Here is a 14,606-nt window from a genome sequence, read left to right as displayed (position 1 = left end):
TATCCCCCCCTTCCACCTTCGCTCACTCTCACTAGCACTCTGTCAATCAATACAGCTTCGACCGAGCTGATTGGCTCATTCAAATCGGCGCATAAAAAAAAATGGCAGCTATCGTCACTGCTGATTGGCTCAGGAGAGCACGCGTTTCGCCTTCCTTCGCCGCCAGCTCGTGCAGGCTCCCGCCACGCCATGAGGGAAAAAAAATGCGGAAGGCGAGGGAGCGCTTCTCGGGAACGTTAGGCCTAGCAGACGTACGTGAGAGCTTGATGGCAGGCGCACAGCTCCGCGCTGTACCTCGCTGGATTCGGCGTGGCGGACACAAGGCTCGAAAGGAATCATCATTAGGGCTCGGTCGCCTTGGTGTGTGTTGTGTGTGCTGTGAGCATCAACGATCTTCGCGAACACAGTTGCTGCTGGAAACCCCTTCTCTGGAGAAAACAGCTGTCGAATCACTCTTGATCGGCGGCGGCGGCGGCAGCAGCGAAAGGAAACATCTCTGTGCAATGTGCGATGTGCAGCTCGCCATGTGAATCTTGTGTTGTGCTTGTGCAGTGCGCGAGTCCAAGGGCGTGGGGTGTGTGTGCGTGTGTTTGTGCATACTGTGCAACGTGCCCAAGGTGAGTTATTCGAGCGAATGATTGTGATCAAAGGTGATAGCGAATCACGTGAGGTCGCTGCAAATCATGTGGGGCAGCGTCGCGACGGCTTTACGTTGCTTCCAAGCTTTGCTCGCGTTCCCACTTAGGTCTACATAACGCGTCCCTCGTATATAGCTCAATTACCGTTGCGAGACGACACATTCGGCGTCGTGCGGAGGCTGCGTTGTGTAGTAGACAAACGAGACTTGTGACATGATCGGGGATTTCCCACCCCCCTACATTTTTGCACACCCCCCCCGTGAAATTTCTGAGGTGACCCCAACCAGCTGGCCACCAACACGTTCTGGTAGTGAGCCCGGCGCAGCAAATTACATCCTGTACTGTCAAACTTGGGCTGTAGGTCCACAGACATGCAAATGATCGTACCATGCATTTGTCCAAAATCATTTGAAAATGACTGTTCAATGCATATATTGCGCGCATATACGAGCAAAAATGCGTGCGGGCACGCAAATTCAATGGGGATCATCAAGAACCATTTACGCCCAACTCAATCAAGCGAGGTATTCTACTTTTTTCGTCTAAGGTTTTCACCGTTGGTTGCTAGGTATTCATTGAACTTCGTGAGACAAGGCACTAGTCTTTTTTCTTTGGCGGTCGCATGATTATGCATCGTAATGTTGAAATGCCGTTCATAATGAATCTGTATTCTAATGTAATGTGTTCTAACGTAATAACATGTACAAATAAAATAGGAAAGCTGTCCAGATATGTCAGCATTGTGCCACGATTATTTCCGTGTCTAAGAAAAATTCCGCAAGTGGAACCTTCACCAAGCATACCCCCCCCCCCCCTTGAAAGCTCGGCACCCCCCCAGCAATGAATTTCTGGGGAAATTACTGGACATGATTTGTTTCTTTTCTCTTGCTCCCCGTTAATTCGTTAATGATTTTTTTAGTTGTCGCGGTTGTTCATCTGGACTGATTGGGAGAGTGGAATGCCGCACTCATTTTACACCAATAGCTGTGTGTCGCGAGACTGCTTCGTTCCTTGCTTTTCCCGTATTTTGTATTGCGATACTAAATATATGCAGACAAAATGGCGTAAATGCAGGCAAGCTGATGGACCATATTCATGATTGAGGAAGGCTGAGGTTGGATGCACCAAGGAGCGACAGGGCATACCAACAGCTCGGGTCCCCCCAAAACCAAGTTTTGGCTGGTTCGAGCTGTTGATCTATTGTCGTTCCTTTACGTGTCCAAGCTCAAGCTTCCCCAATCATGGACTAAATTTATGCAGCCTGTTTGGAGCCTCGATTTCTTGAAGAAATAGGAGAAGAAAAAATGTAACGGTCAGTGCACTCACCTATATAAGGAGGAAGTCCGCTAAATTGAAGCAAATATTTTTCCTAGCTTTCGATTGTAGCTCAAAACAAATAAATTTTCAAAAATAAAAACAAAGGAGAGCGAATAATGCAACACATGTGGCGTAATAGATGCGGCTGTATCGGCACATGTTTGCTAGACTTTGGAGCATGGAAAAATTAAATTGGGATTGTGGCGCTCACGAAGAGGGTAGCTAAGGCAGCTCCAGTTCGGTGAGAGATGAAATGAATTAAATAAGGAGGTGATTAATGAATAAAGGAAGCAAATAGCGAACGGCAGGGACACTGTCGCATCGAAGGCCTACTGGGTTCATTGAGCGCACTTGCTTCGTGCTTCCTAATATTATGCTTACACTGTTGATACATGCAATGCATTGCTAGTATACAGGTAGACCCGGACAATTAACGTCTATTTTCTGCCTGTTCGACCTGCAGTTCCTGCGGAGCTTTCGACCGAGATGAAATATCTGGCTGTTGATCGTCGCTTTTGCCGTTACTACACTGAGAAGGCGAAAAAAAAAAGAAAAGAAAAAAACTTAGCTGGTACCTGCAAGGTGACGCGCCCGCAGCGTTGACGGTGAATTCCGGACATTTGAAGATTCTTCACGAAAATATAAATATGCGGAGAAAATAGGCCGTATAAATCCGGCACTTCGTATGGTTGGATGAGACTTGGTTTACTCTCTCGCTATTCCGTGCAGCATACCACGGTGCTCGGTCGCATTTGCTCGTTTGATTTGTGCTGATAACATATTCAAAGACTTTGAATATCACCACATTTGGAAGAGACTATACTCGAAGATGACAGCTATTAAGCGACAGTTTTTCCATGTTCATGTCCTTGGCTCGAATCGAATATAGCGTTAGGTAGATGGCGGTTACTAGGAAAGCACGAAATTCAAGCTTGACGTGTACAGTGTGAACGACTAGCAATGCACGTCGAGTCATGTCGTCGGCACTCCGTACTTACATTTATAATTATATTACTGGTTTTATTATACTATATATTATGTATTATATATATTACTATATTTATAATTACTGGTTTTATAACCTGTACTAATGCAATCTTCAATAGCAGACTGCTAAGGGTCTGCACATGTTGTGTCTACACACGTGATTTTAAATCAATAAACATCCAATAACTGGCCATTTTATGTTCTAGAGTGTTATTTAATTTTCCTGTAACACAATAACAGGCAAATTTAAATTCGTCAAATTCAATCTTAATAATTTCAAGACTAATAAATCAGTTGTTCCATTACTGTTACATTGCCTTATTGTTTGGTTCATTGCATTTGCAGTGTGGTATCATTCCAATAGGTCACATCGCTTCAGTTCGCCGTTTGATACTCACACTGTGTCATCAAGTATGTGCGGTCGTTTCTCATAGGACGTGCATAATTTCTCATATGTACATATGTTTTCGTGCATTTTACAAACAATGCGGGTCAACAACCTGCATGAACATAATGTGGGAGGGAGATTTTCTTTATTGTGCAACTGCATATGCGAGCAGCAGTTCTAAGCTGTGTGTATTGTCATCAAATAGGAGAACCCAATACGACCTTCCATTGTTACTCCAGCTCATTTTATTTCTGCCAGGAACGATAATTCATGTAAGGTATTACGGCCCATCATGTGTGGCACTTCTTATTTTTCCGACTCATTCTTCCCGAACACCATTAACGCTTGGAATGGTACCTTCCCCAGTCCCTTGTCAGACTTTCTGAAGCTGTTGTTTTTCGTAATAGATTGGCTATGTATCTTGGCTTATAATCTTGGGGTTTGCATTGTTTACTCCTATGTACTTTTTGTACAATCTCATGTCTCATGTGCTCTTATGCATACATGTAACCCCCCGCCCCCCTCATGTAACTCCCCTGGAAGGCACTTGAGGTAGTACCGTAAATAAATAAATAAAACTATCTGCGATCGTAAGCTGCAGTTGAGAACAACTAACGGAACTGCTCTAAAACATGGTTTAGGAGTCACATGAACTCTACGATAACCTTATGACACAAACTTTTTCACCAGCTCCCGTGGCATAGTGACTACAGGACGATCGCTTTCCACATCTAGACTGGGAGGTGACGCGTGTTCGAAACCCCGCACCGGCTGTGCACGGAATTCAAAAAAAAAAAAAAAAAGAGATCGCAAGTATAAGGAATTGGGCAGGTCGGTACATAGTAAAAGCGTTAGAGTACCTGAGTGCTTGCGTTGTGTCCTTCATTTTGTCCTTGTTTTAAATGCTTTTACCCAGCACTGGGGTATTTTACCGCTTCAGAAACTTTTCGTTGTTGCTCCCCCCCCCCTCCGCCCCCCAATGGTATGTTCAATATCTCAAGAAGACTAATAAGAAGCCACTGGGCTTTGCTTTCACGACGTAACTGTCTCGCACCCGGCTTAACTGAATTCGAAAGCAACGTAATCACAACACGGCTGCGTATCTATTATACGGGTCACCAGGGTTTTGGCAATTACTTTTAGTTGGTAATCCATGGCCATTACTCATTGCTCTTTCGGAAGTAATTAATTACGTTAGTCATTACTTTTTTGGGGTTAGTAATGCATTACTAATGCCATTACTTTCATCAAGTAATGTCATTACTCTAGCATTACATTCTCCCAGAAGCGTCTCATAATGCCCTGCATTCATCAATCACCCGAATATTCCTCAAATCAGTGCAAGTGAATTTGTGCATATATAGTATTATAATGAGCGAAGCGCAGTAGTGCATTAATAATGCCATTACTTTCATCAAGAATTTGTTCATACCAAGTCATCAAGTGAATTTGTTCATATATAGTATAAAGAAGATTTGTGGCAGGGCGGACTACCCCCTTAGTCTGATTTATTGCAACGCAGAGATAGTTAGCGCACAGTAAAAGATAAAAACAGCCAGTCTCACGTTACTTGCCACATGTATGCTTTTTTTTAAACGCTCATTCTTCGTTGAGCGGAAGATGTTGATTGGAGTTTTAATGGCGCACGGACAACTCAAGTGAGAAAAGCGTTAGAGGAGAAAAAGGGTGGTGACTCCATCTGGGCACATGTTGGCCTATAGCGAAGTAGTCCAGGTAATGAGTAATTCCATGACGCATTACTCGGTCAAAATGCAATGCATTACTATTTCTCATTATTGAAATGTACTGGGTTACCGGTAATGCATTACTTCCCCACCTCTGCTTCAAGTCACATATACAAACTTTTCAGTCCATGGTTGCCCTCAATCAGTATGACGGCGTCTTGTACTTGCTATACTGTATAGCGTATTTCGTGGACTCAAGTGAAAGTAGAAGATCTGTTGGCATTTGCCTCATGTAAACGTAATATCTGAGGTCAATAACCTACCGGAAAGCTGTTGCAACTCACTCATCGTTCGGCGTGTTCTGCGACTCCACAGAATGAACGGCGAATACAAGATGAAGGAAACGTTGCAAGTGAAACTATATGATGACTCACTTCGCACTGTACATAATTGAATGGCTGTTGCTGTAATGGTTCCACGAAATGCGCATTCACATTTCGTCGAATCGTTTTAGCTGAACGTCGTCGAATGATTTTAGTGGGAATAATGCGTGCCTGCCAAAGTATAGATTATGTTCGTCGCCAAACCATTCTAACGTCTGCGCTCAAAACTTTCGGCTTCTAAGCGACTGCCCGAGCCAAAGCCATAGCCGCTTAACATGTGTCTTTTAATATAGCGCCTCACCGAAGAGAAGAATAGTCTCTGTTAAAAATACCGGCGGCTCCCAACTTGAGGCTTCTGCATCTATGGGTTGTCCCTGATGGGGCTGGAAAAATGGTAAACATAAATATTTCCGTCATATTCACATCCAATTACTTGTGATTGCATTTTGTTATCCCCTGCGTCACTCCGGCTTAGCTCTGTAAAAATTCGTGGCCTTGGTTTCCACAAAAGGGCTTCCATCACGCTGATATCACTAACGCATTCCACGCAATCGAACCTAGCTTTAGTTTCTGTTCTTTCTATTTTTTATGTTTTATTTGTATTGTTCCTTTTTTTTCTTTTTTGAGTTGCCGAAATGGTCGGGTGCCGAATTCAATTTCTCCATTTCTTTTTTTTTTTCAAATTTACTTACGAACTTATAACTTAACTCGTGATAGGCTCCACTACTTCGCGCTTGAGCGACCTATATTAATACACATGAGGATGGTGCACTGCAAAACATTCAAGATGCGTTTGACTGAAAGATAAGCAAATCCTCATTTTGGAACACATTATATGGAAGCTGCCATCTTCGTGGACAAACGCGAGATAAGCACGACGACGAATAATGACTTCGCCCGGACAGTGAACTACCCATCGTAACAGTATAGCTACGAGTTTGAGTCGCTCCCGAACCAGCAGTCGTTCCCTGCAAACAAATTTTTGCGCAGAAAAGTGCAGGCTCCGTTGGAGTCTTCGATATACTTTCTTCATTGTATTCGGCGTGCCGGTCATTTATATATTTCTCATGCGAGACTCATATAGTTGAAATTGCTGAGACGTTCATGGGGCGTGCGGTTTTACCATGCGGTTTTACTGATTGTTGGGGGTGCGGGAAGTCGAAGCAAAGGAGCATCACACGTCTATATGAACCCATAACACATTTTCGTATCGTCGGCCACATGAACAGCTTTTGGCCACCAAAACGTTCGTGAGTGACGAATGGCAAGCTTCTAAATCATGCGCAAATTTTGAGACGTTGCAGATTATTTTCTTTATGAAGATAAAAAATTAGGAACCTCTTGCTTTCACATATTGTCTTTGACTTACCACTGTAAATGTGAAGAACTATCGCCTAACGTCATACCCTTACCCAAGTTCACAAAGTTGTTAGTTTTAAACATATGTTAAAGAACTACAAAGCAGAAACTAAATAACAGAATAAAGAACACCTGCGGTGAAAGACGCTGGCAAGACGAGAAAGAGGAGGGTAAGCGGACCGTTTTTTTACCACTGTTCTTTTTTTTTTATTCAGTTAGGCCCAACATTTGACTCTCTGTAGTAACGGAGTTGACGATGCCGTGGATCTAATATGGTTCGTATGAAGACAAAGCAAGCACTGCAAGCCACTGGAAATTGTAATAATAATAACTTATATAAGCAAAGAACGTAACGGTTGTCCCCCCCTTTTTACCGTGTTATATAGGACAAAATGCTGTCCTAATGCCGTTTTTCACTTTGATTACTAAAATCTGTTCCCATGTCTTCAGATGCAGATCAACGTAGCTGCTCTAGTCAAGAGCAGTACATCTCAAGTAGCGCGGTCCATGCACACTGCGGAAAAAAAGTTGGCATCACAACTCCTCTAGGGGCGTAAGTAGCTTGTCCCTTAGAAAACTCTCTTTTTAGGGAGTACAATTTATACCCTCCCAAATGGAGTTCCATATCTACTCCATTCTCAAGGAGTAACTGTGACATCGGTTACAGGTGTCACGCTGGTACCATTAAACGGGTTCATGCCATCGAGAGTTCAGCACATGCTCTGGAATTTTTCATGGTATTTATTGTTTTCTTTTTGCGTTTTTTTTTTGTGTGTGTGTGCATGTGCACAAATGTACTTCGCTCGATGCCACGTGAAAGGGAAAGGGAAGCGTTATGGTGGTACGGGAGAGGGAAGAGTGTGAAGCCATGCACTGCCACCTGGAGGATGGGAATTTGGGGGGGGGGGCGATATGTTTAATGCTGAAAGAAAAAAAAGAAGGGAAGGTTAGCCATGATGTAGGCTTGCTATTTCCAAAAACAAAGAACTACTTATAAATAATAAAAAAAGCGAGCTGCGCTCAGTGGTCTCATTGGGCAGTTCCCTCGAACTGTAGAACTATAGCTGGTAGTGAGACATGTGTATTTGTAGCGCCTGTCAACGTCGTTCTCCCTGTTTGTCCCTGCTGTCCTGTCTGCGTTACAAATACACTGTTCTCGAACTATATGGCTCGCGCCTCCCGTATACCCACTTCTTTATGGTCGATGCCCTCGGTAATTACTCAAATGCGGCTCTATAGTCTCAAAATGCCCAATCATCGTCGTTAAAATGAGGATGTTGCTAGTCTGCAAATCAATCGACTGCTCCTGATTGTCCCCTTAAGCTACAGTTGTGAGAGATTGAAATTCACGAGCACAACCAAGATGGAGCTAATTCAGCAGGTGTGCCGACATGGGCTACTTTTATCCAGTCAGAAGCTTCAGGGTGTCTACCAACCTGGAAAAGCGGGAATTGTCAGGAAATTTCGATGCGACTGGAAAAGTCAGGGAATTGTCAGAACTTTTGCAAAAAAAAAAGAAAAAAGAAAAAAAAACAGCTGAAGTCAGGCGTCAGGGCCGCGACGATGCTCAGTGAATTACGAGTGCCCACCGTGCAGCAATGTTGCCGCCATTAGCAGTTCGCCAATACGACAAGCTCACAGGCAGAAAAGTAGGGCAACCTTACTGATGAACGAGAATTGGCAGACCACAATTAGGGACGACACAGACACGTAAGTCTCACACGCCCAGAAATTAACGAATTCAAACAACTCAGGGAAAAGAGGGGCTGTGCGCCAGGAATCGAACCAGGAATCAGAAGACCCAGGTTCGGTTCCTGGCGTCAGCAACTCTTTTTCCAGAGTTGTTTGAAAACCTTACAGATACTTAATAAATGACCCGTTTTATGAGGTATATGTATCAAAATGTAGCAGCATGTACCAAGTTCCCTTTTCTTTTGGTCAGGGAGTTTCCTTGCAACAGCCAGAGAAAACCTGAAAGAGTCATGCCATTTGAAGGCAGCGATTTCGTAGACGTCCTGAACTTCTAGAAGACCCAAGAGACAGAAGGGAAACACTATGCGATTGAGGCTTCCATTCCACATACACAGAGGGCTTCCATATTGCGGTTAATTCGTATTCGCTTTCACGCGCTACAGCTATTTCAAGTGTCGAACAAGCGGTGGTGCACTGTTAGAAAAATGTATACCTTTTGGGGTATAAACGCTATACCTTCCTCAAGGTATACTATCTATATATCACCTTGCTGAAGGTATATTATTTGCACCTCATGGGATGAACATATATTCCTCCCAGAGGGTATATCTGAAGATCTTGAGGTATAATTCCGGAAAACGGTAATATTCGATTTATTTCGTCGTCATATCAGAGTAGTGGCTCCCCAGCCCAGCTTTCTACAAATTAAACAAAAGATGGGACAAAAAGGGACGAGAACGAAACAGGAGAAAATACCTGGACACGCTCGCATACAAACTCACAAAGCATGGATGGGAATCGGAAAGGAAAGAAATGAAGCAACAAGAAATGCATTACCATTATATTGGAAGCCAAGAAACGACGCCAACAAATATTAGGAAAAATCTTTCCAGGAGCAGTTGGCATTTGCGGCAGAACAGATACACATACGACACACTGCGCCTTCGCAAAGTATGGATCCTCCTTCGTCCGGGAAGCAACTTAAGAAGTGAGGACGCGTGTATTTAGTTATTTCATGCCCAAATATATTATCTGCCAGATGTCACTAGCCATCCTGATTAGAATGCTACTGTATTAACAACTGTGTTTTTTAATTAACTTACTGTTTAACTCCGATGATATCGTCTCCGCTACGAATTAATGTGATCCCACACGTTGCGGAGGTAAAGGTATACAAAATGTTGAGGGTATAAACGTAACAGAGAGGTACCTTATTATACCCTCAGCTGCCGTGGAAGGTACAGCTTCAATGAGCTATACATTTAACATGGTTTAAACGGGGTATAGACTGTGCTAATGAGGTATAAATATGCCTTAGCCCTGGTACCTACCTGGTACCCCTTATACCTTATTTATACCTTTTATATCAATTTTCTTCTAACAGTGTGCAGATTGCCCATATAGGGATTTCCAGGCGACCAGGACCCTTGCACATTTCGGTAAAATTTGCAGAGGGCAGCATATAATTCTCTAAAAGTATTGTATGACCTTCACTTTTTGTTCTACTTCTACCATTCATGTCACGTTTCTGTCTGTTATCAAGCCGCATTGTTCACTCGCTTTTCCAAGTACACTCGAGCATCCGGGTGTCCAGGTCTGTGTGGACTTGCTGCGCCATTTAATCTGTATACCACGTAATCAGTCTTGACAGATTACATACAACACGATTTCGTGTGCTGCTTGCGCACGTTGTTGAATTGTTTGAAGCACGGAAGAGTGCGGACGAATTTTGTTATTGTTGAACATGAAAGAACTGATGTTCTGAGGCTGGAACAACATAGAAGGGGCAAATACATACAAAGCCTTTGTTACTGTGTTCGCGTTTTCATTTTGAGTTACCTCAGCAGTTTCATATTAAAAAAAAAAAAAAAAGAAGAAAAATTCTCCGAGGCTGTGTAGCCACTTTGTACCGCTTTCACAACACAAATCAGCCAAGCCTCATGCACTCAGACACCTACCACAGAATAGCAAACGATCACTTCAAACTACTGTAGGATCGCAGTTGGCGAAAAGTCGGGGCGTGGCGGGAATCGAACCCACAGCACTGCTACGGTTACACTTCGCCGACATCGCGCCTTCGTCACGATACCAAGGCCTTGTTCAGGAAGACACGGGCCGCAGTTGCTTCGCGGCGCTAACACGAAATCAAACAAACCAACCAACCAACAAACAAGCAAACAAACAGGAAAACACGGACACACATTCACTCTGGCCACATTCTCCCGTATACATTTTCTTCCATACGCTCTCGCATTTATACACAGACGGACAAACCGAGGGCAACTTTGATTGACGTAAATTGCGGAGGCTGAGTGGACAATTAAGAGAAAGCACAACACTTGAAGCCCCACCAACGCCCAAGCAATGGTGTGAAGAACTGCTTTTGACGAGTGCGCGATGTCTGCGTGTATAGTGTAATTGGTATAGCACACCTGCCCGGCAGTCAGGGAGCTGTGCGGGTTCGATCTTGGTTGACTGGTTGATTGAAAAAAGAAGAGAAAAAAAGTGGATGCCTTCGTGGTTCGATCTTCGCCACCGACGCTTTGCTGACTTTTCGTCACGTGCTGTCCTTCGGAACATTGCTTGGGTGTTAGCGAAGCTTACACGTTGTGGTTTCTCTTAATTTGTATTCACCGAACCTCCCCAGCCTTATACGTTTCTCCAAACTGTTTGTGGTATTGAGCGTACGCGCAGGCTTCCTTGCTCGATGGAGACTAACGGACCCGGCACGGTGGACGTCACCAGACTTGTGCCCGTTACCAAAAAATAGGAACTAAATACCGTTACCCGTTACTTCAGAAAAAAGTAACTAAATACGTTACTCGTTGCCAACGTACAAAAGTAACGAGTTCTCGTTACTCACAGGTAACGAGTTACTTTTTCGTTACCGCCGCATAGTTAAAGGAGCCAACAAACATGCCGTCACTTGCCTTCAACTCATTATTTATGAGAAATTGCACTTCACAAGAAGCTGATACTCGAAATTTACATCAGTGATCTTCGTTCTCTTTCGTGTAATGACACCTGCTGCCGAAATGGGGGTGATCGGAGGTTATGAAAACACAAGAAAAGACACCGGTTTTCGTGCCACCGATCACCAACGGTTCCCAAAAACAGACTAGGGGCTGCGTCATTAACGTCAGTAACGAGTTACCAATTTTAGTAACTGATTCCGTTACTATTACCATTTTTTAAAAAGTAACTGAATCGTTACTTCGTTACCAAAAAAAGTAACCGTTACCAAGTAACGAGTTACTTGTAACGAGTTAGGCACAACTCTGGACGTCACTCACAGTCGTTGTGGATCACTTCCGGTAAAGAAGAGTGATTGATGGGAAACCCCCCGGGAAGGCTTTTTCGAGCCACTTCCCTAATTAGCGATCGATACGAGATCAAGCAATCGGAACGGACACAAGGGGCTCAATCTCGGCAATATCACCCTACGTGCAATATGTCTCCATCTGACGCATATTCGACGGTGCTTCGCATCGTTTGAAATCATAATATCTGGAATGAACGGTTACATAGGTGTAAGTGTACTCTTGAGCTTCGAAATGGAGAATGTGCTCAAATTAATAGAGTGCCCAAAGGGCAATGGGTAACGAAAGATAATTAAGTTTGTGAGTTCATTATTAGTTCCCAGTGGCCTATAAAAAGCGTTTGCTTTAGGGCTGCTAGAAGAGTAATCTCAATACCGGAGCATATACGAAGCGAATAGTTGTGTCACCGAACCGAACACAAATACAGCACATGTACGGATATACAAACTATATCCCTGATATTCGCACATGGATCGCATAAAGCAGCACTCATTTTTTTTATACCCTCTCTTATGGCGTTTTTTTGGCAAACGAATGCGGCTTTGGAACTATATCGGATATATTCGGTTTCGAAGAGACATCGCTACCATTCGAAATTTTAATACCCAATTATTAGCTTATAACTAAAATTCGAATATTGGCACACCCCTAATTTATTTATCCTGTAGAGTGTAGACGGAGCGTGTTATAGCTTAAGCCGCCGTTTTTGCATCTCAGACTCGACGGGAAATGCCCATATGCATGCCCTGTTTGCGTCGTCTGTAAATGGCAACGGCTTTCGTCACATATTCACGATATATTATTATACACGGCACACAGCGCTTTGCAAACTTACGGTGGTTTGCAGTCACAACAGCATAGCGAAATTTCGCTGTCTCTTTCTCATGAACGCGTGGCAATATATTGCAGCAGGGAAAATACCTGAGATGCAGGCCTCACGCATAACGTGCTCGCGAACCTTGTCTGAAGCAATTTTCAGCACTTAGCTAATGCCGTAAGACGAACACGTGGTCATCAAACTCTTTCGTATTGTATAAGGTAGGTCAAAATGACACAGATTTGCAATTGAACTTGAGTAAACATTTACTCAACCTGCCCGTTTACTCACAAGTTGCAATTGAACGTCATTTTAATTAGTACTTCTATATGAACAGAAAAAAAATGGTGGGAACGTTCTTAGGGGCCTCGAACGTCCGACCTGAAAAAATGAGGGAGAAATGAAAAAAAAAAAATTCTACCGATAACATAACAACAAAAAGCTTCGAGAGCTGCACGGGTATCGTTTTTGCAGGTTGGTTATAAACCAGGCGGGCATTCTATCTCAGATAATATCGTAATCTTTATTTAGTCAATATTGCAAAAATGTACACAAAGCGGGACTGTGAGGGCAAGCCCTGTGGTACAGTCCCAGCACAGTCCAAGAATTAACAGCTCAAAGAAACAATTTAGTTGTGATGAAGATATTGTTAAATCGATATAGGATTTTAAAAGAATACATGGGGAGTTACCCGACAACTAACATACTGGTAAGTTACTAAAGAACTAAGGAACACACGGGGAGTTACCTGACAATAAACAGACTGGTAAGTTATTGAGCAGCGTTACGAGCATAGCAGCCTTATACAGTTGTTGACAGAAACAATTTTAACCAAACCATCATACGTTATCATTTAATTCATCACATGGTTACATCTACAGTGACGATGGGGCATTATGCTGGGAGTTTAAGAAACTGCGCAACTGATACTTAAAATATATAGTCACCCAGAATATGTAGCCACTAGATAACTAATTACACAAAAATCGTGATTCTTAATTGGAAGTTTTCGGATCAATGTGAAATAGCAGAACTGCAGCCAGTCATTGTTTGAAGCCACCTTATTATTATTATTATTTTTTTCAATTCGTTAAACGTGCACGTACGATCCATCGCCAAATTTTGATGTGCAGCTGAGCCGAAACCACTCCTCTGAGAAGCCCAGCGAGGGCAGCGCTCATTCCACGTCAGAGGGCCACGTGCTTTGGAGCGCTGAAGATGGTTGGAGTAAGCGCCGATCTGTTGGCCAGACTAACCGCTTTGCCGCCGACGGCGGCAGAGGCGCGCGGTGTTAGTTTCAGCTCATTTGGATTGCAAAACTTGGCGGCGGTTATTTCAACGCACATGCTAGTTTCAGGATTTAAAAATAAATAAATACGGCTTTCAACGAGCATTGTCTCCCATCCTGCTGTCTCACTTTTGCCCGAAACCCCCTCATTCAAGAGTGGATGAATGCATTTTAGATAATTACCCATCCTGCAACTACATGCTCTCTTTGAGAAGTTGTCCCCTTGGCCGTTAAGGGCTTCAATGCTTTAAGGGCCGTTAAGGTTTAAGGGCTTGCCGTTGTCGGTCTCACAGAGGTGGGCAACGTCACGACTGACGCCCTGGGGGAATGTGCGTCCTGGGCCGACTTCTAAGGGAACTGTGCCGACATATGTCTGAAAACATCTGAGGAAAAACCCGAGACAGCACAGCCGGCACCACGAGGGGGGGGGGGGTCGAGGTAGCTTGCCGTTGGTGTTGTTGGCCGCACTCAAGTGGGCATCGTCCCCGGCAATCGGCAACACGTGACCCTATATGCCGTGCCTTCTGCCTACCTCTGCGGCGCACTTCTTTCTCCTAATAAGCTACGAATTTCTAGCTTCGCGCCCGAAGGTAGCTCGACTACTTCTTTACACATCCAGTCTTCTAGCGAAACATCTCTTACGCTTGGAAGCGATGTTTAAAGTAGCACAGAAGTCATTTTTAACAGCCTGTTTTCTTCCTATAAAACTGTTAAATAGGCCAGTAAGAGGCA

General features: G+C 43.7%; 1 protein-coding gene across 4 annotated transcripts in view; it reads left to right on the top strand.

Annotated features, from left to right (window-relative positions):
- Nucleotides 1-14,606, top strand: part of LOC135385209 (uncharacterized) — a 281,039-nt gene that overhangs the window by 78,294 nt on the left and 188,139 nt on the right. For 2 of the 4 annotated variants that reach the window (XM_064614412.1, XM_064614411.1), the window contains exon 1: nt 12-617. The exons of the other annotated variants lie outside the window; for them this stretch is intronic. In XM_064614412.1, coding sequence (XP_064470482.1) covers nt 511-617 — 107 coding nt within the window. In that variant the 5' untranslated portion in view covers nt 12-510. Of the gene's footprint in view, nt 1-11; nt 618-14,606 lie in introns of those variants that run through there. 4 annotated transcript variants of the gene reach the window in all.

The sequence above is a fragment of the Ornithodoros turicata genome, chromosome 2 (genome assembly GCF_037126465.1).
Source record: "Ornithodoros turicata isolate Travis chromosome 2, ASM3712646v1, whole genome shotgun sequence".
Classification (NCBI taxonomy): Eukaryota; Metazoa; Arthropoda; class Arachnida; order Ixodida; family Argasidae; genus Ornithodoros; species Ornithodoros turicata.
Note: the sequence above shows the minus strand (reverse complement) of the source record. Positions and strands in the feature narration are given on the sequence as shown.